The sequence below is a fragment of the Camelina sativa genome, chromosome 14 (genome assembly GCF_000633955.1).
Source record: "Camelina sativa cultivar DH55 chromosome 14, Cs, whole genome shotgun sequence".
NCBI lineage: Eukaryota > Viridiplantae > Streptophyta > Magnoliopsida > Brassicales > Brassicaceae > Camelina > Camelina sativa.
Window position 1 is genome coordinate 5,768,110 of NC_025698.1, and position 24,143 is coordinate 5,792,252.

General features: G+C 34.3%; 5 protein-coding genes across 7 annotated transcripts; 3 read left to right on the top strand and 2 right to left on the bottom strand.

Annotated features, from left to right (window-relative positions):
- Window positions 576–2,154, top strand: LOC104739889 (protein cornichon homolog 4-like). Its single transcript, XM_019235307.1, has 4 exons — window positions 576–857; window positions 1,396–1,577; window positions 1,666–1,788; window positions 1,902–2,154. The coding sequence occupies exons 1-4, from the start codon at window positions 786–788 to the stop codon at window positions 1,936–1,938; spliced, it is 414 nt and encodes a 137-aa protein (XP_019090852.1). The 5' UTR covers window positions 576–785; the 3' UTR covers window positions 1,939–2,154.
- LOC109128607 (RNA polymerase II transcription factor B subunit 5) lies at window positions 2,253–3,246 on the top strand. Of its 3 annotated transcripts, none has more exons than XM_019235308.1 (3): window positions 2,253–2,406; window positions 2,738–2,788; window positions 2,877–3,246. In XM_019235308.1, exons 2-3 carry the CDS (start codon window positions 2,754–2,756, stop codon window positions 3,055–3,057), a joined length of 216 nt encoding a protein of 71 aa, XP_019090853.1. In that variant the 5' UTR covers window positions 2,253–2,406; window positions 2,738–2,753; the 3' UTR covers window positions 3,058–3,246. The 3 variants fall into 3 exon arrangements, with proteins under 3 accessions (XP_019090853.1, XP_019090855.1, XP_019090854.1); XM_019235310.1 differs by having other exon boundaries at window positions 2,402–2,471; XM_019235309.1 differs by lacking the exon at window positions 2,253–2,406 and adding an exon at window positions 2,413–2,498.
- LOC104739890 (ATP-dependent Clp protease proteolytic subunit-related protein 2, chloroplastic) lies at window positions 3,406–5,493 on the top strand. Its single transcript, XM_010460367.2, has 9 exons — window positions 3,406–3,552; window positions 3,645–3,688; window positions 3,810–3,882; window positions 4,144–4,258; window positions 4,342–4,479; window positions 4,584–4,700; window positions 4,849–4,917; window positions 5,012–5,107; window positions 5,222–5,493. The coding sequence occupies exons 1-9, from the start codon at window positions 3,503–3,505 to the stop codon at window positions 5,357–5,359; spliced, it is 840 nt and encodes a 279-aa protein (XP_010458669.1). The 5' UTR covers window positions 3,406–3,502; the 3' UTR covers window positions 5,360–5,493.
- LOC104739891 (ACT domain-containing protein ACR8) lies at window positions 6,766–9,617 on the bottom strand. The gene is made up of 7 exons (XM_010460368.2): window positions 9,296–9,617; window positions 8,721–8,766; window positions 8,512–8,626; window positions 8,353–8,420; window positions 7,682–8,254; window positions 7,472–7,576; window positions 6,766–7,377 (listed from the first exon to the last, which is right to left on the bottom strand). Exons 1-7 carry the CDS (start codon window positions 9,355–9,357, stop codon window positions 7,021–7,023), a joined length of 1,326 nt encoding a protein of 441 aa, XP_010458670.1. The 5' UTR covers window positions 9,358–9,617; the 3' UTR covers window positions 6,766–7,020.
- On the bottom strand, window positions 19,054–24,116 carry LOC104739892 (kinesin-like protein KIN-UA). Its single transcript, XM_010460369.2, has 18 exons — window positions 23,643–24,116; window positions 23,378–23,478; window positions 23,166–23,288; window positions 22,882–23,067; window positions 22,561–22,782; window positions 22,335–22,473; window positions 22,050–22,199; window positions 21,840–21,928; window positions 21,461–21,664; window positions 21,235–21,378; window positions 20,888–21,154; window positions 20,671–20,788; window positions 20,478–20,570; window positions 20,253–20,378; window positions 20,027–20,152; window positions 19,807–19,950; window positions 19,598–19,726; window positions 19,054–19,502 (listed from the first exon to the last, which is right to left on the bottom strand). The coding sequence occupies exons 1-18, from the start codon at window positions 23,830–23,832 to the stop codon at window positions 19,339–19,341; spliced, it is 2,715 nt and encodes a 904-aa protein (XP_010458671.1). The 5' UTR covers window positions 23,833–24,116; the 3' UTR covers window positions 19,054–19,338.

Sequence of the window (24,143 nt, forward strand, 5' to 3'; positions counted from 1 at the left end):
TAATTAGCGAACTTGGATGGTTTAGTTAACTGAACCACACCAAGAGGCTAGAGAGACCACATAATCTAGAGATTAGTGAGAGAGAAACCGACTAAACTAAAATCAAGTTAAACCCATCTCAATTGCTTAATAATAATCCTTATAATTACAGTAGATATATTATGTGATATTATTTGCATTGCTAAACCGTTCTTGATTAGGAAAAAAAAAAAAAAGAAAGAAAGAAAAAAAAAATACATGGAAAAAGATGAAGCTTGTTTTTCTTTAGTACTAGAAAACAGCTGGCTTTAGTTTTATCAAATCACATGATTGAAAGTTTTCTGGTCCCATAATTTTTAAGATTTATTTCCCTTAAAATTATTACGAGAATTACCACACAAAAAAAAATATACGACTCAACCACATAAATTACAAGGCGCTCTCGTGCCCAGACCCAAATTACTTGGGCTAAGTCTAAAGGCCCACAGGCTTATATAAAGTTAAACCGGCGTGAATGGTAGGCATTTCAATTTTAACCGGAAATTGAACCGGAACATCGGTAAACAGCAAAAATACCGGGAATCTCGTACCTTCTAGGCTTTTTTTTTTTACTTTCGTCTTTCGCTGTTTCGTCCGATCAGAATCTCGAGACCGAAGGGTCCAACTGAACTATCGCCGACCACGAACGAACTCGTTGTCGTCTCTGTTCCTCATCGAACCTTTATTGGGAGGAGAGAGAAAAGATCAGAAACAGGACAGCGAGCATAGATCCGAGGAAATTTGTCGGAAACTAGAAGGAGGAGAAGATGGGAGATATCTGGACATGGCTTATTTCCTTCTTCTTCCTCATAGCTCTTGTCGGAATCATCGTCTATCAGGTCTTGTGTATTCGATCCCAATTCCCAATTTTTTTTTTCGAATAAAGAAACCTTAAAAGTTCTTTTCTTTTTCTATGGAATTTGCCAGTTTTACGGTTACAATAGTTCCAATTTATGCTCACTTTTGGTTCATTCTGTTTCTTTGTAGTCTGTGATTTAGGTAGAATTAGGGTTTTATGTTCTTGCCAAATGATTGTAAGAAGACAAAAGTTTCAATTTTTTGGGTATCTTTTAATCAAAGCAGTCAATTTAATGTTCCTGCAACTGCGTATTGGCATCTGAAAACACGTTTCTAGGATCATCATTAGCTTTTTTGGTCATTAGTTATGTCCATTTCAGCGTAATGAAGTCAATCGTTTTTGTAGTTTTTTTTAGTTTAGACTGTGATTAGAGGAGTCACTGAGATTGATAAGCTAGCATTCCTAATCGAAAAAAGCTTGGTTAATAACTCGAAATGCGAATTATATAGCTGGAGAGAAAACACATTTTCTAGGAAACTAACGTTTCTCTTGGGAATTGGAAATCTTTCATTTTGCAGCTTGTTTGTTTAGCGGATCTAGAGTTTGATTACATCAATCCGTATGACTCTGCGTCGAGAATAAATTCCGTGGTTTTACCGGAATTCATTGTTCAAGGAGTTCTATTCGTATTCTACCTCTTAACAGGACACTGGTTCATGGCACTCTTATGTCTACCTTATCTCTACTACAACTTCCAACTGTAAGTCTGTTTTTTCTGACAACTGATCTCAATTTTTTTGCCTCCAGTCAAACAAATGTTGATGTCTTGATATCCTTCCACTGTTCAGTTACTCTAAACGACAACATTTAGTAGATGTCACGGAGATCTTCAACTTGCTTAACTGGGAAAAGAAGAAGCGGCTGTTTAAGCTTGCTTACATAATCCTTAACCTCTTTCTCACTATCTTCTGGTAAAAACAACCAAACATCTTTTGAATCCCTCTTTGCTTATTATATATATAACCTTCTTCATTATAGATCAAGACTGCTAAAAACACTTTCTCTGTCTGCAACTTCTTTTTAGGATGATTTATTCGGCGCTGGATGATTACGAGGACTAACTGATGAAAACGTGGTCAATCTTCTTCAGTTATTGATCTGATTGACACTGCGGTCCAAGATACAGCGCGGTGCTTGTGGTTGTGGACATGAAAAAATAGAAAGGAATAGAAAGGAAAAGTGTTTGTTTTTGTTAAATGAATCCATGTTTGTAAGATTAGTGGCAGAAAGATTTGTGTATTTAATTCTCATGTCTTGATCATTATTTGTACAAGCAATCAAGCTCGTAAACCACTGGGTTACAGACGCTATAAAACTAAATCATTCCAGTGTAAGCAAAAGTCAATCCATGTGAACTTTGACCTTTCAAAAGTGGCCTTTTTGAGTGATGTATGTAACGGGGGATGTTCAAGACACTTGAGAACTTAAAGAAGAGTTCAGAACCTTCGGTTTCAGTTTTGTAATTTGGTTATCTGATAAAGCTAACCCTCGTCCTTCACTGTGACAATCGGAGGATTTTGGTTATAAAGGTGATTTCTTTCTCTCTTTCTCTGTTTCAAACTTCGCTCCAAGCTTCGTCGATCTTCTTAGTGTGGTTCGATCTCTATGCCCAATTGTTCTGGTTCGATCCTTGATTTATCTGGTTGTACAGTCGTAAAGTCTTTAGATTTGGGAATCGAGTTCTATTGTAGTGTTTAGGGTAACGAAAACCCAATTTTTAGTTCTGTATCCTCGATCTGAAACAAGGGTTTAGTGTTACATCTGCTCATATGATCCATCTTTATTCTGAGTTTTCGAGAATGTTCTTTGCGTCTCGTGTTGATTAGAATTAAGCTCAGATTATTTTGTTTTTTCTTACAGGTATTTATCGTTTACAATGGTTAATGCAATCAAAGGAGTGTTCGTCTCCTGGTACTGTTATTTCGATTCCCAAGCTAAATCTCTATGCAATATGAACACAAATTTAATTAAAAGTCATGAATGATTTATTTCTGTGCAGTGATATCCCGATGACACAGTTCATAGTGAACATGAACAATTCGATGCCTCCGTCTCAGAGATTCATAATACATGTACTTGATAGCACTCACTTGTTTGTGCAGCCACAGGTTGAGCAGATGATTCGCAGTGCTATTTCTGATTTTAGAGATCAAAACTCTTACGAGAAGCCCACTTCTTAGATCACATCATCATCAGAATCACAACACTTGCTTCTGTTATTTTATTCTTCCATCTCTGCTTGTGTGATTTGATCACTTTGTCACTCTTTTTGATGAATAAACACGAACACACACGTTTGCTTCGTTATCGACATTGTAAGATATTTGAGACTGTTTCTTAAAATACCAATGCTTCCGGTTTATATTGAATTTTTCCGGTTTTATAATTTGGTTTGAGAATTGAGACTCAATCACTCATGTTGGTTAAACCGAAATAAGATTATTTGTTCATGAATCGGAAGTTAAACCAATTCGGTTAAAGTAAACCAATATATATTATTTTGACAAACCAATCTTCTTCGACAAAAAAAAAAATGTTCCAATCTGCAAGTTTGTAGTTTACCCTTCTTGTCTGATAGATAAACAAAAAAAATCAGTGTTCGGCTCTAACACTCGACGACGAGCCATGGCGGTCTCGCTTAATACAACCCTTCACCAGCCTTGTCTGAGTCCCAGGTAAAATCTTCGATTCTCTTAAATTTTACATACTTCTTCTGTCTATAAGCACTTGCATCTGATTTTGTATTTATAGATGGTTGTATTTGCAGCTGTAGTGTCAAGCTTTATTCTGGGTTAAAGCCTCAATCTGCAAGTTCGTTCCTTTTTCTTCTTAATCTGTCCGAAAGCTTGTATTTTTTTTTTCAATCGAATTGGTCAGTAAAGATGGGAACTGATGATGATTTTGGGTGTTACTGTTGTCGGAATATGTTCAGGCTTTTTGGCAAGTGGGTATCAGAATTTGAATAAGGAGTTCTATGGAAGAGTTCATAAGAGTCTGCAATCCGGGTAATGTGAAACTCTTCTTGTTCAATTCTGCTTAAAATTTAGGGCTTTTGCTCCCTTAATCTGGTTTTTATTTGTCATGGAGATTCCTGTAATGAATGATGATATGTGAAATTTGAGCTAAAGACTTAGTACATAACAAGATGACATTAAGTTGGTTTGTTGATGTTAGAACGCGTGAGAGTGGTCTATTGCCTTTGAATGTGATGATGAATTCATTAGTTTGGTTTTGTAAAACTAAGTGTGGTTACTGTGTTTCTGCAGGACTGGGAAAGCGAGCAGGTCACGGGTAAAGATGATGCCTATAGGAACACCGAGAGTGCCCTACAGAAACAGAGAAGAAGGCACTTGGCAATGGGTTGATATATGGAATGCCCTTGTACGTATTTGTACATAATCTTTGTGTATACACGTTTTATATGGTCACTGTGAAAGTTCTTAACTTGAAATCTTGAGCTGCAGTATCGAGAGCGTGTAATTTTCATTGGACAAAACATTGATGAAGAGTTTAGCAACCAGATATTAGCTACCATGTTGTATCTTGATACTCTTGATGACTCTAGGAGGATTTATATGTACCTTAATGGTCCCGGTGGTGATGTAAGTTTCTCTTTCACTCTTTCGTCTTAACATGGTTGGTTACACTTACTCCAAATTTTCTCTTTCATTCTTTGGTCTTTATAAAAATTTTGCATTTTTTGTAGCTTACTCCAAGTCTAGCCATCTATGATACAATGAAGAGCTTGAAAAGTCCGGTTGGGACACATTGCGTTGGGCTTGCTTATAACCTTGCAGGTTTTCTTCTTGCTGCCGGAGAAAAGGTGATTTCTTTTCACATTTGTTGAATCATCTATGCGTCATTCTCCATACTTTAAATGACTATATAGACATGGAAATCAAATGAAGTTGTATATGCTGGACTCCAAGGACACGTGATATTGAGCTATTGTTGTTTTTGTTTATATATAGGGTCATCGGTTTGCGATGCCATTGTCAAGAATTGCGCTCCAATCACCAGCTGGTGCAGCCCGTGGTCAGGTAAAATAAGAGGTCTTTCGTGTTTGTTCTAGTAAAAGCTTTCAACGTTATGCGAATTCATTATTTAAATGGCCAAACTACAAACTTCTCTCAGGCTGATGATATCCAAAATGAAGCAAAAGAGCTTTCAAGGATAAGAGATTACCTCTTCAATGAACTAGCCAAAAATACTGGCCAGCCTGCTGAAAGGGTCAGTTTTGTTTCCATAATATGACATGATCAAACATTTTTATTTACTGTTTTTGAAAAACCGTTTTAATTCTGTGTGCATATTATGATGATGATGATGATGATGATGATACAGGTCTTCAAAGACTTGAGCCGGGTGAAAAGGTTCAACGCAGAAGAAGCTATCGAGTATGGACTTATTGATAAGATTGTTAGACCACCGCGCATCAAAGAAGACGCTCCTCGCCAAGACGAAAGCGCAGGTCTCGGCTAGCCTTTTATTTTTGTTATGGTATTTTCCATTGTCAAAAGTTAACAATATGTGATGTTCTTCTGATTGTGATTGTTACCGAATAGAATCACTTTTTATTGTTTTCTCATTCCAACGATTCTCTGAGTTCTACAGTATTTTTTTTTAAGTACAAATGCTACCATTACAGAAGCTGAAGCAGAAACAGGCATGAACTCTTTGCTTATTTCTCTGTCTAGCTCTCTTGTCTTGTTGGTTCTGTAGTAGGCCGGTTCTATTTTTGTTTAACTAGAGAAATGAGCGTAAACCGGCAATGACCATCAGAAGTTAGAATAGTTGGGGAGTAAACTAAAAGTGTTCAGTGCCAATTTTGTGACAACTGTAGTTTTACATACGTCCTACATATTAAATCACACACAAGCTACATCTTCCATTGGCTGTAATTTTTTGTGGAAAGTGATATATTTCGGATCTTCATTAACATGTATAGACTATAGTATAGGTGAACAGATGTAGATTTAGAGACATGGTTTTAAAAATAGTTGACGTAATTGCATGAAAAGCTGTCGGTAATACTGATGCACAAACTAATTAACAACTCAGGACCTAATACATGAGAACGACTTCAAATATAGATCATTTGTACATAGATGGATCATTGGATTAGAAATTTCCAAAAAATAATACTAGTTTTCTTTATATACTACTTTTACTGATTTGAAGTTGTCGAGATGTTGAATTTGTAAAAATGGCATCATTAATCTATACATTTAACACTTTCTACACCACCAACTCTTGTGAAATAAAATTTCAACAAAATTAAATAAGAAGGAATTGAGCGACGTGGAGAAAAAATAGAGAGAGACCAACGTATCAGTTTTCCAAATACTCCATGAATCTCTCAATTAAATCACCCACCAAAAAGCTTTATGGGCTTACCTACTTTTATTGTCCTTGTTCTTGTTGGAACATTATGATGGGAAGTTCCCATATTCACAAATTCTAGAACATGCGACTAATTTTCTTTTCGTGGTATATTGCCGACGCAATTTCTTACATAACTCCTTATTTTCCAAGAAACACATTTTCACTAAGATCCAGACAGAGCTGCCATTTTTGAACAGAAACATCCAACGAAGAGTTAACACTTAACAAATAACAACACATTATCATAGTCAGAGATCATCTAAATTTTTTTAAAAAAAATATGTAAAAGAGAAACAAATTGAAAATTTTAAAATCAATTTTCTAATAAAGGTATTGGACTTGCATAATAACATTTCATTGTCATACGAAAGAAATATGGCGTGGTTCGTTGGTAAAGTCATGGGTTGAAAAATCATAGCCACATCTTCCAAATTTTGAAAGAATTGGAACCCAACCTGTAAACATTATAATATTCCACTAAGAAAATACAAGTCAACCACTGATAATATAACCCACAAAAACAATAATAATAATAATAATTAATCTTAGCAACTTTTTTACAACCTGTTCTAACATCTAAAAACCCCACAATAAAAGAAAGCAAGCAATTTCTGAATTTTCTAACCATCCTTCTCCTCTTTTTTCTCTATATTTACAAAAGAACATGACCAAACCAATTTGCCTAACTTATAATTCAACCTACCAAACAAATTTCATCTAACCGGGTGGTTCCCGGGTAACCCACGACTTGAAAGATTCTAAGAACATGATTTGATAAGACCGAAGTTGAAGAGATTTCTCCAAACCAAACTCCCGAGTGAAACCAACACTGCTTTGGTCTGTTGTTGCTCTTCTCCATCTCCCTTCTTATGATTCACCGTTGGCATTTCCTTCACTCTTAAACACTCCAAACCGATTTTCTCCCTAACCGATTCAATCAGCTTTGAGTCGGGATCGTCTCCATTTGCATCGGTTACATAGAATATGTTTGTAGCCATGTCGCTACTAGTTGATATCTCTGTTCTTGTAACATTCAGACCGTTTTCTCTGAATGTCCTCGTTACTTCGGCTAGTAAACCTTGTTTGTCAGGATGTTTCAGCTCTAATCTCACACCCTACACATAATCAAAACCAATGAAATGTTTAGATTTCCTATTAAACAATAGAAAAGTCAAAATAAAAAAATTCAAGGTAGTGTTATTGTTATACCTCTAGTGCTCTTCTTTCGACTGCAGCTTCTAAGCATTGAATCACTCGTTGTCTCTCTGCTTCTGAACTTATCGGTGATCCATCTTTATGCCGGATGTAAAATTCCTGAATAGTTTAACCAAACAAAGGAAAGATCGTTTAGCTCAAAATCACACAAAAAACATCGATCAATTCAAACGAATATGCACGATCTGTTTTCAAGAAACATACCAAGTGAGCTTGGTCATCAGCTGTGTTGATAGTCGCATGGAACACGGCATATTCCATATCGGTTAACGTACAAACCACATCGAATAGAAGCTTGGTTCGGTCCCGACAATGAACATTAACGACAGAGTAACCCCTCTCAGCCCAATTCTGCACCGTCACAACCACCATCGGAGATCTCTCTTGCGTCTTGGATCTCTTCTCGTAGTCTCTGTCTTCAAACATAAGCTGATGAAGCCTACGTTCTATGTGCATCATCGAATCCACAGAGACACAAGTCTTTGCAGCGGAGTTAACATCGTTATCCCCATTCAAAACGTTCTTTAACCGTCCCTCGATCTTGGAAATTCTCAGAGAATCAAGAATCGGTGATCCTGAGCTACAGTCTCTGAGGTAGATCACAGAAGCAACTCTACCGTTGTGTGTCCACAGCTTAGCGTCAACCACATCACAGTTGAGATCAGAGAGAACCGCAAACATCTCAGAGAGTAAGCCGATTCGGTCTGTTCCGGTTAACTCTAAGGCTGTTAAACCGTTCACTTCAATGTTTTCTCCGTAGTAAACCTTCTCAATCGACTGTGAAATCAGAAAAATACAAAAAGATTTCTATATTTAGAATTCATGTTCTTGAATTTAATAAGACACATGAATCTTTATAGGATTTACGAAATTACCTGTTCAATGTATCTCAAGACGCTCTGGTCATTCAATTTGTTTCCGTTTAGGTCAGTCACATGGAAGACTGCAGTAATTAGGAAAAAAAAAAAAGTTATAAAAAAGTTATATAATAAAGATAAATGTTATGATCATTGAAATTTAAGTAATTTAATTACCATCCATGTTCCATCTTCCATCAGAAGAAATGTAAGCTTTCTTAATGGAGAGATTTAAATCGGTGAGAATTTGCACAGCTTCTAATAGTATACCATTTCTTCTAGCACTATCAACCTGAGAAAGAACATAGATAAATATTTATTAACTTTTTAATCTTTGGGTTTAAAAATGTTTTTGAAGGTATTACTTAGATGTTTTTGTAGCTAACCTTGACGATTGTCGCTGAAGAACAAACACCATTGTCGATAACGACCCTGTAATAATAATAATGTAGGAATTTGTTTTAGATTTTTTTTTCTATATTCCGACAAAGAAATATAATTTATTATCTAAAATTAAAGTTTAGAGAAGATAAGTCCTCAAAAACAAAAACAAAAATTCAAGTTGATGAAAAATAAGACCAACAAAATAAAATTGTGAAGATCTTCTAGAAAGAAGACATAAAGGACAAACTTTTACATATTTAATATATATATATATATATATATAATTGGGAAAAACAAAAAAAAGGCAATTAAAGAGAGAAAAAAAAGAAAGAAAGAAAGAAATATTCAAATTTCAAAACTCAGGTGTGAAAATTCGAAAATGATTTATATTTTTTCCCCCGGACTGATAAAAAAATATTTTCCGAGAGAATTTTCCCACCAGAAAATTAAAAAAATTACGAAGACACAATAGTTTTCTGGGTTTTCCAATTTTAAAGCTCTGTTCTTCTAATCTTTAACAAAAACTTGCAAACAAAAAAAAAAAGTAGAGAAGAAGAAGAAGAAGAAGAAAACAAACCTAGGAGTGTTCATCCTAATAACAAGCTTTTCATACTCATCCAAATAACCCTTCATAGCCATAATCTCTCTCTCAATCTCTATGATACACAAATAATAGATACGCCGTCGTTTCCAACCTCTCTCTGCTTCTTCTTCTTCTTTTCGTAAGGAGCTCCCAACAAAGTCTCTTCACCAGCGTTTCTCTCTAAAACAAACGAACGATGCAGTTTCTATTTGCTCCCTAGGATTCTGAGAAGCTGTTACTTTTTTTTGTTCTCTCTCTTTCTCCCTCTCTCTAGATGATAGATAGACAAAGCACGCTGCTTTCACATATAATCCTTTCCATACCACTGACTACTTGTATTTATATGCATATTATTATGTGGATAAATAAATATATTTAATTAAGTTGGTAATATATCTCTTCATTTTATAGAAAAGGGTCACATGGATCTCACCACGTCTCACGCATGTTACTAACTATGCTAAAAGTCTTCTTGAGTTGGACTTACATATATATATATAAGTTATAAAATGCTTCTTAAAAATTAATTTTATCTTAACCTTAAAAATGCTTCTATATATATTACCATCATTCATTCATCTTATATATAAGTTATTCCTTAAAATGCTTCTATATAAATCCAAGTTTTTAATTTATCTTATTAATTCTTAATAACATTTTTTTTTATATAGGAATATTATAGTTTGTTCATGCCTCTAATCCGTCAACCCAAATCTGTTCCTTTCTGGTAATTCATATATAACTTTATTCATTCCATACAAAGATATGATGAAATATCTGTTTTATTCATTCCATTCAAAATATATAATATTTGTTTCTTATATAATATTATTCATTCCATTCAAAACATATGGTTTTTACTAATTTGTTTTTAATACACAGAATAATCTGAAATCAAACCAAAATCCCAAATAAATGGTTAAATTAAACTATTAAATATTCCCAAATTTAGTTAGAAACCCCCCCCTATCGTAAGGGAAACCAATAAAACCAACCATCCACGTGTCAAAAGATCCTCAACTCTGGTAGTTCAACTGTCCAGCTAGGACGCCACCTGTATTTAACACCTAAGTGGGTTCCCTTGCTTTACTTTGCGTGCATTCCACTCTACCATGATCCCCTTTCCCGACAATAATTCGATCCGACGGCCACGGTAGGCCACGTGTCATAATCCTAAAGGTCCTACGTCGAATGATACTCGCTTCGTAGCTAAGATGAGAAAATTCTTTTTCCATAGGTTCAATCGATTCACCCAAACCCAACTCGTAGCGAAGAGAGCAGAGAAGCTACACGCTTCTTACAAAACAAAACTCCGTACTTTCCTAGAACTTCAGTTCCGGTAATAACCTCGTATTCGGTTCGTGTTATTTCTTGCTTGATAAGGGTATATAAGTCTTTTTAGCATTGAGAATCTCCGAGTCGAGAGGCGCACTTTTTAAGTTTTTTAACTAGTAGAGAAAAAGATCTTTGAATGACCCACTTGTAAAAAAAAAAGCTGGCATTGAGAGAGAGAGTGTCTTATTTAAGCGTGTCGTGAGGGGTAGATTTGTCTTTTTGTTCTAAAAATTTAGGGGTTAATCACGTGGTGACATTTAATTGGCGCTCAGAAACAAAACAGTAAATTCGCGCGTGACACTCACGTTGATTAGATGATTTTTCTCGGCCTACCACAATGTTTTTACCGAAACCTCTTAGCCTATATAGCAAGTTTTAAATTGGTTATGATAATAACAACTCCTTAAATGGAATGGAGTATATCACTAATCAACTTTATTCGTAATTTAGGATCGTACATAAGCGTGATTTTCTGTTTAACTTTCTTTTAAATTACAATAAAGAGGCTACCAATTACAAGATTCCAAAACTTGTAAGATTTTATAATATCATCACTAGATTTTAATTTGCCGTACACCACGCGACAATTTTTTAACTAAAATTATTATTTATTATTTTTTTTCTCTTTTTGTGTTTATATTGTATAATTGTATTTTGAATGTTAATTCTAGGATTTCACCCGTATACCACACAAGATGATTTGTTTTTTACAGTCGTAATTAAATCAACTTTATTTACTATTTTTAGATTCAACCCGTTAATACATATATAATAAAATATTAGTCTAGTTACAAGAAAAAAAATCCTAAATTATCATATAAATTACATGATTATCATGCTCACATATTACTCTATTAAATCATTACAAAGTACATAGAGCATTTAATAGTCACTTTGGAATCAATTAAACAATTATCATTCAACAAAAACTATGAACAACTTCGCCAAACTCATTTCTTTCTTCTCTCTTCCTCCAACATATTTTCCTCCTTTATGGCTTCAACATAGACCCCTTTAATTTACTCCCAATTGTTTGAAAAGATATACAAATGGATCAAAGCAAAATCCTGGGGTGTACCAACAACCGAAAAGCTTGGTAAGTGCAAAAGGATAATATATATACAATAATTAATATAAGAGGATATCTAGAAAGGTGAGCAGCTCACCGTGAGCTAAACTCATAATTGCTTTCTTTCTCAACATGCATTTGTAACATAAGTACATAACTACATGGAGTCCAAAACAAAAAATTAGTGTAGATATGAAATAAATCAAACAAAAATATTTTGATTATCCACTAACCGGAAGGTTGCATGTTCACTTGAAACCAAATCTTTTTGTTTTCAAATAAATGGATTTTAAACCATCTAAGATAAGAAAAGAAGGGTATTATAGATGAAATAAAGAAAGCATAAACATTTTGTACCAATAAATTAATAAAGGAATAAGTGTGCACCTGTTTATCGCCAAAACCAAATCAAGTGTCTCAACCGGGAAAGTTACTTCAAGTGTATGAATTGATACAATTTTGTATTGCTATTGAGACGTTATTTATATAGTTATTTGAAGATGGTAAAATTAGATTTGATATGAGATCGAGAATATATTGGTAAGCAAGCAAAAAATCTAAAAATATATATGACAATTTTGAATTAATGCAAAAGTTTTATGATTAAGGCAACAAATATTTCACTAGGTTGTTATAGTAATTAATTTCTATACTATATCGAGTTAATGTATAATACAAATAGGAAATGTAGATTTGATTTCAGTTTTTTTTTTATTAGTTTCCATTGGCTATATTGTCTAGAGTTTATTAGTTTCTGTTTGCTATATTTGAATGATTGCGGAAATAATATTTATTAAGTGTATAAATATCACACTAAGGACTAAAGTTGTAAAAAAATAAAAATAATCATAACTATAAAGACAGAACCCAAAATGTTCTTCAAAAATGTCCCGCAGAACAATATTCAGTTTCTAAAGGTGATATATACATAAATAAATGTATTTCTTGCTTACAAAGTTATGTATTTGCTAAAATTTGATTTTCTTAATTTGGGTTATCGTGTTTATGAACGTTATCTTCGTCATAATTATAATTGATAATGTAATATTTTGTTTCTCAAAGTCCCTCGATTTACATTTAACTATAATAAAGATGTATTAAAATAAGTTTTGAGCATTTATTCTCGATCTCTTAAATGATGGTGTCATGCTGTATATAGTAATAAGCGTAAATAAATTTGATCGATTAATATAGTTCCATTAATTGAGTTAAGTAGAAATGTTATTTTAGAAAAATCTATAGAGGTTAATTAAGTAGAAATGTTGTTTTATGAAAATATGTAGGAGTTAATTATTGCAAAAAAATAAATTAAATAAGATAAATTTTAAAGACATCAACTAAAATGTATTTTAAAAATATTAATTTGGATGGTAAGATTAGATACTACAACTCGAATAAAATTTTCAAAAGAAACAAGTATATTACATAAGGATCTAAGGAGATCATTCGCATTCATTTTAAATACGAATATGCCCCCACGTATGGGCCACTTTCTCCAGAACCATGTCACGTGCAATATTTATATGTCTTTAACGATCTAGAATCATATACATTACACAGTCTTAGATCTTGCCACGTCCACGACATACCTCTCTGTATGTATTTTTCGTACATCCTTGGACGTGCGGCACAGTAAGTAATCAAAGCTTCAAAAAGCATTTAACTGTTCGTTAAGCTCAATAGACAAAGATGATTCTTCTGCTACATTTTATTAGCTATTAATGTATACTTATCATTAATGACAATTTGGTGACTATTTAAATCTGAATTTAAGTATTTTGATATATAGCCCCACAGCCGATTATGAACTGTTTTGTTCAATATGAAATTTTTAAAATTGTGTCAGAAATCAATACATGTAGGCGGAGAATCTTATAGAGCAACTACAAGAGATATGAGGTTTTCCGTGCGTCCAAAAGAACACATCGAAAATATTTTGGCTATTTTTTTTAAAAAGTTTGACGATAATTTGTCTTTTGTTCTGTCTTTCCACGTCGGTTTTTTAGCGGGAAATTGTGTACAATTCTCCACCGGGAATTGGGACGGCCGGTAATAGGTGACCGGTGGGAGCCACGTCGTATTAGATCATGACGATGGATTAGGCAACAGAATCAACCAAAAGTATCGGGTCCACGAAGATTTGAGTTTGATCGGTTGGTTCCGTTAATTCTCCGATAAAAATTGTTATTTTATGATAAAATTTTCTTATGTGACTTTCTTTAAGAATAATTCGTTTTCTTAATAATAATATGTGGAGCTTAAAGCATTAAAAAAAAAAAAAAAACACAGCCCACAAAGAAAAAAAACAGCCTTTGTGTAACTCGTAGGAACAAAACGTTTATATGGACAGAAAAATCCCGAGAAGAATTCGCTGACGTAGCAAAGACAGCTCATACATTCTCGTTGCAAAAAGCATTGAAAATTCCTTTTATAGTAAGGACGTTAACTTTGATTATACATAAGTGCAACCTAACCTAACCTAACCTCATAGGGCAATTTTGTAATTACCAATGGCAACCAAGAAAAAGGAGTGCCTTCTTTGAGATAAAGTTTTGTGGTTGCTTTATTGACTGGTTGGTTAGTGTTTTAGCGCCAAATTCGAATATGTTTTTCCCTCTCTCTTGTAATTTATATATTTGTGGTTTGAAAGAAAACTATATAGGATGCTATAGTTAAGATTAGCGTTAAGTGCATAAGACATCATCACTTAGTATGTAGGTATAGTTGTGGTCAGCTACATCTGATCATATATTGATTAGCAAATATAATATCAAGATCATGCGCATCAGTTTTTAATATACTTGCATGATCTATTAGACTATTAGGGATATATCTATGCAAAGGCGGCCAGGACTACAAGCAGGAGAAGCAGGTGCTTGCAGCCGTCAGATAATATAATAATTAATCGGCCTTCTTTTTTGGAAAAGTTCTCTTGGTCTGCTGGTAAAAGTTACTAGTTTTTAGTGGCATGCACCCGGCGTGTTCGATTCTCATCCCACGATTCCCTTGTTATTCAACCCTTCTTTCTAAAACAAAATAACTATAAACTTTTTAACAGCATCTGGACTTGCAGTCCATAAATACTCATCGCCGGTTCTGTATCTATGTTCGAGGAGAGTTTGTCAAGTTGCGGCTCCGATAATATTTTACTAACATGACAGCTTTCTTATGTCCCTAAGCTAGTCATATATGATTTGTTCAAATCTCATCAATCTGTAACTGTTTTTGTTTGATGATCATAAATGAGTTCAAATTCCAATATCGGGAAGATATTCGCACGACCTCGAGCATATTTTAAGAGGTTACTAAAACACTTGTTAGAGAGTTGAGAAGATCAAATTATAATATTAAACTCTTACAAAGATCACACCATTACGCTGAAGGGGCATGTTGTTCCTCGGACGTGACAAAAACTTGGAATTTTTCGTATTATTTTAGTGACAGATATTTATATAGTTTAATCTATTTCGATGGAAAGTTGTAAAATGGATATTGATTAGGCAACTATATGGCCGATTGATGTTTTTATAAGTGAGAATACTTGCAAAAGATACGAATAAGGCAATGTCGACTCTTTCGTATTACGACTGTCGACAGATTTCCTTAGTTTTAGGAGAACTTCGCGGATCTTCCCTTAATTTATAAGATCTCAGCCGTCCAAGAAAGNATTTTAGTGACAGATATTTATATAGTTTAATCTATTTCTATGGAAAGTTGTAAAATGGATATTGATTAGGCAACTATATGGCCGATTGATGTTTTTATAAGTGAGATACTTGCAAAAGATACGAATAAGGCAATGTCGACTCTTTCGTATTACGACTGTCGACAGATTTCCTTAGTTATAGGAGAACTTCGCGGATATTCCCTTAATTTATAAGATCTCAGCCGTCCAAGAAAATATTGAAAGTACTTAGCTACACTCTCAAAGTTTGACTATCATTGGATTGTGTCTGTTGATGATTGATGAACATGTAAACGTGTCCTTAACATATTCAAACGCTTTTAGACTAACTTGATCCAAGTGAATATTTGTTTAGGTCACACTTCTATAAGATCAACCGACAAATATATAACTATATAGGTTAAGGACATAAGATCATTTCCCAGCTAACAATGAAATGATCATTTGTAAAAAAAATTAGACTGCCTCTTCATAGTTATTTTTTTTTCTATGAATAATGATGATACAATAGTTAAAAAAATTTGTTACATGTATCAGTTTATAATATTGGAAGAGAATTTGTTGGAGCGCCCGATATTATGAAGAGTTATACAGCTAAATTTTACAGATTTTTCGATAGCTAAATTTTATTACAAACTACAGTTGCGATGTATAGTATTTTGAAACGGTATATTTATATTACATAGTATATTTGAGGAATACTGAAGGATAAACCTTAAGGCCAGATTCATTATATGCTCAGTTAGAAAGAGACAGTTTGACTTTTGCTTCATAAAAAACGCGATGAATATTGACTTTTTTGCTGGGAAAAAAAGGATTTGACCTTTTGCATATAAAATGTGAAGAAAATAAATAAAATTATCATAACTCATAAGTACAGCATGATCTATGTTATGAGTTAGCTGTTGAGTAGTGACGAAGCAGATGGCAAAAAGCACACACAAGTAAATTAGGAGTGGTACACACCACTACACTCTCACGCCGCTTCCAGAGCTCATTTTTTAAATCTTTGATAGAACTTTTAATTAAATCACTTTTCTCTTTCTATTATCTAACAACAAAGATCGAAAACTAAAATTTGGTTACTCACCCGTCTATGACAAAAATTGAATTGAAAACATGTGTATAGTACAATTCAATTATAAACTTTGATTGATAATTATCTTTTGCAATTAGTAATAGTAATCACACGACTTTCTCATCACCGCTTTATAATTTTTGCCAATAGTCCTGTAGTTTTCGATTGTTTTCTATTAATTGACTAAAGAGAACGCATCTAATATCTAGATGTTGTGTGTTTAGACTTGTAAGCCAGCTGCGACAGCGATATATTGCTTAAGTACCAATTTGAATTAGTAAAATAAAGATTGAGTTATATAAATTTTAAAATTCGAAATAAATAGAAGCAAATCGTTATTGTTGATTAGAAAATTCATTCCTTAATTTGGATTACTTTAGGAGTTGACCTTATACTTTTTTTTGCAGGCCGATAGTTTCTGTATTTGTTTTTTGTTGATGTCAATCTAAATTATCTAATTGTTCTTTTTTCTTTTCTTTTTGTATTACGTGATTTTGTTTATGTTCATTATTACTATACTTTTTGTTTTTGACATATACGAATATCAGAAATATTAAACATGATTTCAGAGTATATTCCCTACATTACTGAAGAACTTCGACCAACTTAATTTATGCAGGCTAAAACTATAAGAATCACGGGGAATATGGTTCTTTGGAATTTGTTTTGGGTAAGGTTTTTACATAATTATAGTGGGCCTGTAGTATGAACGTTTTTATCACAAATTTAATGTAACTTTATTATTAACGGGAAACAAATATGGGCAAGATATGAATCACTCTTCGATAGGCATAAATCTAAAATTACTATTAATTCGATAGGCACATAAATCTAAAATCAAAAGATAGTAATTTTATAACAATTTAATTACCGCATAATTTTGAGACCAGATTACTTCTTTTGCATTTGTTTTTTTTTTTGATCAAAGATTATCTTTTGCATTTGTTTTGCTTATATTTTGAACATTTTCTTCTGAATATAGTATTTTCAAAATTTTCACTTTTCCAATAGATATATAATTGGTAGAAAATTTTTAGGTATCATTATTATGAAGAGTACAAACAATAAATATTTTTTTTTCTTTTTTCCTAATAATAATCAAATTATATTTTAAAAAGTATTAACGCTCTTGATTATTACTTTGGGAGAGAGATCTTGAAATTTTTGGTCTACATCGAATAACCAAGACATTGATGAATGAACACATCATCACTGTATTTGTGCTAAATGAGAACATGACGCATAATGAGTATATGACACATAACCAAGGAGGAACCACCTAGTTATGGTTCAAATCTTCGCGTGACTAAGATGTAATCATGTTTGCCTGCCCCATCAGAGGTTTTCTTGCTACAATTGTACAGAATTGGAAGACAACCGCGACATTTCCACAGATGAAATCTACCGTCTTTATAATATAGCACTCCCTATAAAACTGGCAATATTGGTGAGCATATAGGGTATCCTGATAGCCCTCGATCCGACATCTATAAATGACCAACTTGTCACCACTCGCACGAAGAGCCACCACGGATCCCTTGGCCGGCCCGACTGTGTTGTGGAAGCAGATGTCGATTCCGATGAATCTATTACAAAGAAGAAACTACTTCAATAGTTTGTTTTTCTTACATTATATTTATTATTTTGTAGTTTTACTTTTACCGTCTGTAAAATAAATTCTAGCCTTTATTGATTTCAAGTTGATCTACCAGTTTTCCACACTTTAGTTTCAGTTTGACTATATAATTTGAGTTTCATCCCCATATCTTTTTGCATGAAAATCATTACATCGGTACGTCATAAAGGTTTTTAATTAAGGATACCAACAGTTGTTCTCCGTAAATTCCATATACTTACTTGTTTTACTATATATATCTTTGTGTGAAAAAAGTAAAAAAAGTTTGTCAAAAATAATGAAAGTATAAATGCATATTAACAGATGAATAATTACTTAATTATTAGACGAAATAACATTATTCATGCATGCATAATTTTTTTTTGAAAAATGCTATTGAAATTTTCTATGACTAACAAGCCTACAAATGATTGATGTGCGGAACTTTTGTATGTACGTATGCAGTATGCACCAACGTCCAGATGATACAATTAAGAATAATAAAATAAACCATGACACTTACATAATAAACATATTTGTTGTTATAATGGTTATGGATAAATTAGCCATTAATACATAAATACAGACTATATAACCTTTTAATGGTTAGAATGGTTTTTTTTTTTTTTTTTTTTTGGGCAAACGTGTGGTTAGAATGGTTATGGAGTGAATTAAATATTTTTTGTTGGTTATAGGCTCAAATTCCTCATAAATAAAGTAAAAATACTATTGATTTTTTTTTTTTTTTTTATCAAACTACTATTGCGGAACTGTTGTATCATTGTATGTATGCATACAATTAAGAATAATAAAATAAAACATGAAACTTACGTAATAAACATAAGTATAAAGTAAAGTGTCTGCGTAACAAGAAAAGATATGTTTTTAACACATATTTGTTGTTAATTGTGCGCAGTTATATATGAATCTGTATAATTTTTTTTTATATTAAAGTGTGGAAAACTCAACATTACTCTTTGAATCTTCGGACAAGTAGCCTTCATTATAATTTATTTCAATTTTCACTACGACAATTTATACACAAACAAAACCCACAAGAAAAATAATTTACACATTCAACCCCAAACAACAAAAATAAAATAAATGCCAAAAGCCACGATGAAAACCACAAACCAGCAGCCTACTAAACCCAAGATAAAACAAAAACAAAACCAGACAAATCTTCATCTCAAAATTCCGGTAGAATGTTATTTATACCGCGATTCGGTTCGGTTAAGTTAGGCGTGAAACCGGCTTATCGGATGTCAACACGGAGACGTCTGAGTTCAGTGAGGAAAGTGGGACTTGAAGTGAGAGTCCTATGAGCAAGACTTCTTATGTCTTCTCTCGAACAGTCTCTTGAGATCCTCACCAGCTCCCATATTGCTCCTTCCTTCACCATCTCTTTCGCATTTCCTTCTGCAAAAACATCAATATTACGTGTTACAATGGTTCATTATTACACGGTTTTAGTTGATGAAAATCAATTTTGTTGAATGTATGAACACACTTACCGTGTTGTGCTAAGTGACATAGAGCTAACTCGATGTGTCGTCTTATGGCTGCAGTTTCGGTTTTGGCATTTTGTACAATCCAAGAGAGTGCACCGTCTTCTATTAATAGTGATTTCCCTCTTTTAGTTCCTGCTCAGTGATGCATCTAGTCAGTGAAACGTTTGCCAAAGATAATATTTTTGATGAACTAGTTCAATAAGGTTTGTCACCTTGTGTTGATGCTCTTGACTCGCATTTCGCAAAGTTTGCTATCCCGCGAGCAACTTGTGCAAGAACATCAGGATGTCCACATCTGACCATTCCCAACAGAGCTGCAATCCCACCTTCTGATCTTAGCTTTGTCTGCAATTTATCTGCGTGTATATATATAGCTTGTGAGTTCCTTTTCATAATAAAGTGGAAAAAAAATGAGAGGTGAATCGTAAATACCGTTTCCACATAGATTTGCAATTGCTCCAGCAACCATCCTGAGGGTCTGAGGATCTTCAGCATTGGCTGCTGTTGAGGCCAATAAACCGATGCCTCCTTGATCCATGATCAGTTCTTGGTTTGTTTCTGTGAATAAGAAGAGTAAACTTGGTTTCATAAACAAAACTACTAATGATACTGTGAACAACTAAACAATTTTAACTCATGAGAACCACAATTTTTTTACCGTTCATTGCAAGATTAGCGATAGCACCAGCTGCAACTCTGTGAATGGTCTCATCTTCTGTATTTTTCAGAAGCATCAGCAAGGAGGTGAGACCACCAGCTTCCACAATTTGTTGCTGGTTTGCCTCTGGTGTTACATACAATGACCAGTTTATTGAAACAATGAGCCCTTGGAATGGTAGCAATAAAAATAAATGTCAAAAGGATGAAGATTGCGAAAAGACACCTTCGGCAGCCAGATTTGCTACCACTTTGACAGCATGAATCCGCACATCAGCATCATCCGCTTCAAGCAGAGACAAGATCTTTTGCAACCCCACTTCAAGAGGCAAACATGTACAAGGTGTTATATATGTTTTGCAGTAATGTAACTAGTAACTAGTAAGGACCAACTGATGGTGTGAAACGTAAGCAAATACCTTGTTCAAACAGTCTAGCTACAGGAGGTTTCTCAGCATTTCCTGGATCTTGAATCTGAGGAAGTCTTAAAGCACCAGAAGTTTTCTCTGAACCATGTTGCTCAAGGTTTCGTCGAGTCTGCCAAAAATATATATCAAGAATTAAGAACAAAAGGGAACATTATGATACATAAGGAGCATGCTTTTTCATGTGAAAGATCCCAATTATGTTCTTTACCTCGTCAGCAGTAAGACTCAATTGCAGTAGTTGAGAATGCAGTGTTGCTATTTCCCCTTCTAGTTTTTCTTTTTGTTGTGTCTCATTTTCCAACATCTTATGGAGTCTCATGATCTCGGAATTTCCTGATACTTCCACTTTTTTAAGCTCAGTGAGCTGCTGTTTCAGCCTATTCACTTCCTCTTCAGCAGCCATCTTCGACTGAGATTCTTTCTGAAGCAACTTTTTCAGTTCAGAGACTTCCTCTAAGGCTGGGGCTATTGATCTCTGTAAGAAACGAAAGAAAATATGTAAATCAAGTTGAGTGAATCTATAGGCTGCAAGGTAAACATAATGTCAAGCATTACATTTCCATTTGATGTGATGTCCAGTCCATTTTTCTCTCCAAGTGCAAGTCTTTCAGCAGCCAGCTTTTTCTGATTCTTTGACCAGTTCTCCTCCAGCTTCTTTATTGATTCCATGTAATCATTCTGATACCTTTGCTTTTCCTCCTACACAAAGATATGATTACTGAATCATACACCAAACCAATGAGACATCTCAATAGCAAAGTCCTGTTGCAAAAGTACTCACCTCTAGTGCATTGGCATATCTCGATTCAGCCTCAGCAATTTGGTTATGTGCCTCTACGGTTATTCTTTCGACTTCATCAACAAATGCTTTTTGCTGCCTTTCATTTTCCTCAATTAGATTGTCTAGTTGTACCTCTAGTCTTCTAGACAAGCTTTTGTAATCAAACTCTTCCTTTAACTTCACCATGTTTTCCACTTTCATAGCCTACAGAAAACCCAAAAGTTAAACGTAGCCATCAAAATAAGCAAATCAAGAATTCGAACTAGCAAGCAGTGACTAATATATTAACCAAAAGAGCCTTGCTAACAGTCTGCATATATCATATACCCTAAATGTAATAATCAAACAAAATAGAAGTCCAAAGCTATAGACACCCTACCCTCTGCCCAAACATTATAGTGCTAGTTGTCTCCCCTCGATGTCGTGGTGATGGACCAATTGTGATAACTAAGGAGGTCCTTGCAGTGCCTGTTGAGATCATAGGCCACATGTCAAGCAAGTCAACATAGTAAGTATTGGAAAGCATCCAATATTATTGTCTAATACCAAGATATACAAAATACACACAATACAGCAGAGACAAACTTGCCTCCAAATGAATCTCTAAGCAATCTAGTTAACTTTGAATCACGGAATGGAACATGAGAACTGTTTTCAGCAAGTGCATTGATGCATTTCCCCAGCGCGCTCAGAGAGAGATTGATAGATTTGGCTTCCTCTAGTGTGTGCCCTTCACTTCCTGGTACAAAAAAGAAAGAAAGATAAATATTCACACAAAGTTGTTCACTATAACTCTGAAGTTCAAGTTGTTAGTTGTCGAAGTGTAAATGAGGAATATAAAAAGATTGGTACTCCATTAACTGAGAATTTCAACCTGATTTATTGATACGTTCCGACCCAGCAAGATCCACCACAACTAATTTTCCCTTCCGGACAACAGGAGGCTTGAGAGAATTAGTCATATGGGAGTTTCCATTACTATCACTTGATTTCACAGAGCGCCTGACATTTACCTGCAATATACAGTTGGCTAATGAATACGCAAGTTTATTACCAACAACCCTTCAAGCAAAAATAAGGATCAATATAATAATGTTCACCATTAAGATAGCGTGACTACGAGATGACTCAGTGTTCAATTTGGTGTTAGCAGCGAACCGGTGAGCTTCTCCGAGTTGCAGTAGTTCCAGGAAGCTTTGTTGATCCCTAATTTCGACCAATGTGGCACCCGGAAGAGAAACATCTCCACTTTTCGGATCCTCAACTATGGCAATGTTATCATTAGACGGATCAAGAAGGTCTTGTACAGTCTCCATATAAAGCTGCATTTGTATCCAGCAAACAAACACATCAACAAGATTTCCCAAGAACCCACATGAGAGAGACTTAAAAGTATAACAGTACAGAGAAATATAACCCACCTGCATATAAGAGACAGAGATAGAATTAGTCTCCAAAGAGACTTCAGCTAAGATGTCCTCCATAGCACGGACCATTATACCACGATCAGCTACATCTTCTTCCCCGAGCTGCCCTAGTGTATATGTCTTACCAGTACCGGTCTGACCATACGCCATAATTGTCCCATTGTAACCATCCAAAACACCCTACACATAAGACTCAAATTCATCATTAATGTATCAAGAACAGAACAGTTAAGAAACTCTGGAAGTTGATAAAGGTCTCGTACACATCTAATACATACCTCCACAACAGGTTTTGCCACAACTTCGTAAACCCTCTTCTGTGAAGCGTACTCAGTAAGCACTTCATCAAACTCAAATGTATCAGTGTCCCAGTTGTTTTTCCGGAGTTTCAACCTTTTAAGCTAAAAAAAATAAACAAGAACATGAAAAGATTGAGCTCCTCTCCACAATTCAAAGCAAAAAAAAACACAAACTTTAGTGTATAATGTACCTCGGGCTGTAACTCAACACAATCAGCAAAATCAGCATCAGCGATCAATTCCTCGCCATTGCGTGGCCTTAATCTAACAGCTACTCGAACTCTACCAGGAACTAAAAACAAAAATCACAATACCGAATTACAATCCAGTTTAATCCAACATCCCCAAACACATGAATCAAAAAGTTTCAATTTTTAAGGAGTAAAATAAACTAAACAGTGAAATTTCTAGGTAAAAAAAATAAATGAACAGAGGAATTTTTTAAAAAAATTTTACCACCGGCGTCGGCACCGCCTCCAGACTTAGAGCCGCCACCACCAAGAGCGGCGGGGCTGCTTTTTCTAAGGACAGACTTGGATTTGAGAGAAGGTTTCTGAGCACCGGAAGTAGAGGGCTGAGTTCTGAGTGAGCTTCTATGAGTCCCATTTCTGTAATTTACGGCTCCGTTTCCTGAAGTAGTTGACATTTCTTGTTGTTCTTCTTCAAACACATAAATCCAAAAGACAAGAAAAAAACAACCAAACAAATTCTAAAAGAACAGAGAGGAGAAGGTTCTCTTTATTTCTTCTCTCGTGTTTCCTCAAAATTTTATTAGTATAAGTTCCCGAGAAAATTCCTTTACTCTTTTTTGCTCGGATTTTAATTTTCTCGGGAAAATTCCAAAAGAACAAAATGAGAGAGAAGGAAGAGAGAGAGAGAGTGTTGAGTGAAGTGAAGGGAATCGTGTAAGGGAGGCGTGACACACAGTTAAAAAAACCAAACCAAACATCAACAAGT

Excerpts from the sequence above, each read along its gene's own strand:
- LOC104739889 (XM_019235307.1), top strand. The coding sequence starts at position 786 with ATGGGAGATATCTGGACATGGCTTATTTCCTTCTTCTTCCTCATAGCT. Across the intron at positions 1,578-1,665 it reads CTCTACTACAACTTCCAACT|TTACTCTAAACGACAACATT; the intron begins GTAAGTCTGTTT and ends TCCACTGTTCAG. Across the intron at positions 1,789-1,901 it reads CTCTTTCTCACTATCTTCTG|GATGATTTATTCGGCGCTGG; the intron begins GTAAAAACAACC and ends ACTTCTTTTTAG.
- LOC104739890 (XM_010460367.2), top strand. The coding sequence starts at position 3,503 with ATGGCGGTCTCGCTTAATACAACCCTTCACCAGCCTTGTCTGAGTCCC. Across the intron at positions 4,918-5,011 it reads CTGGTGCAGCCCGTGGTCAG|GCTGATGATATCCAAAATGA; the intron begins GTAAAATAAGAG and ends AACTTCTCTCAG. Across the intron at positions 5,108-5,221 it reads CTGGCCAGCCTGCTGAAAGG|GTCTTCAAAGACTTGAGCCG; the intron begins GTCAGTTTTGTT and ends ATGATGATACAG.
- LOC109128607 (XM_019235308.1), top strand. The coding sequence starts at position 2,754 with ATGGTTAATGCAATCAAAGGAGTGTTCGTCTCCTG. Across the intron at positions 2,789-2,876 it reads AAAGGAGTGTTCGTCTCCTG|TGATATCCCGATGACACAGT; the intron begins GTACTGTTATTT and ends ATTTCTGTGCAG.
- LOC104739892 (XM_010460369.2), bottom strand. The coding sequence starts at position 23,832 with ATGTCAACTACTTCAGGAAACGGAGCCGTAAATTACAGAAATGGGACT. Across the intron at positions 23,479-23,642 it reads AGGCGGTGCCGACGCCGGTG|TTCCTGGTAGAGTTCGAGTA; the intron begins GTAAAATTTTTT and ends TTTTGTTTTTAG. Across the intron at positions 19,951-20,026 it reads TGCAAATCTATGTGGAAACG|ATAAATTGCAGACAAAGCTA; the intron begins GTATTTACGATT and ends ATATACACGCAG.
- LOC104739891 (XM_010460368.2), bottom strand. The coding sequence starts at position 9,357 with ATGGCTATGAAGGGTTATTTGGATGAGTATGAAAAGCTTGTTATTAGG. Across the intron at positions 8,767-9,295 it reads ATTAGGATGAACACTCCTAG|GGTCGTTATCGACAATGGTG; the intron begins GTTTGTTTTCTT and ends TTATTATTACAG. Across the intron at positions 8,421-8,511 it reads TGGAAGATGGAACATGGATG|TCTTCCATGTGACTGACCTA; the intron begins GTAATTAAATTA and ends TAATTACTGCAG.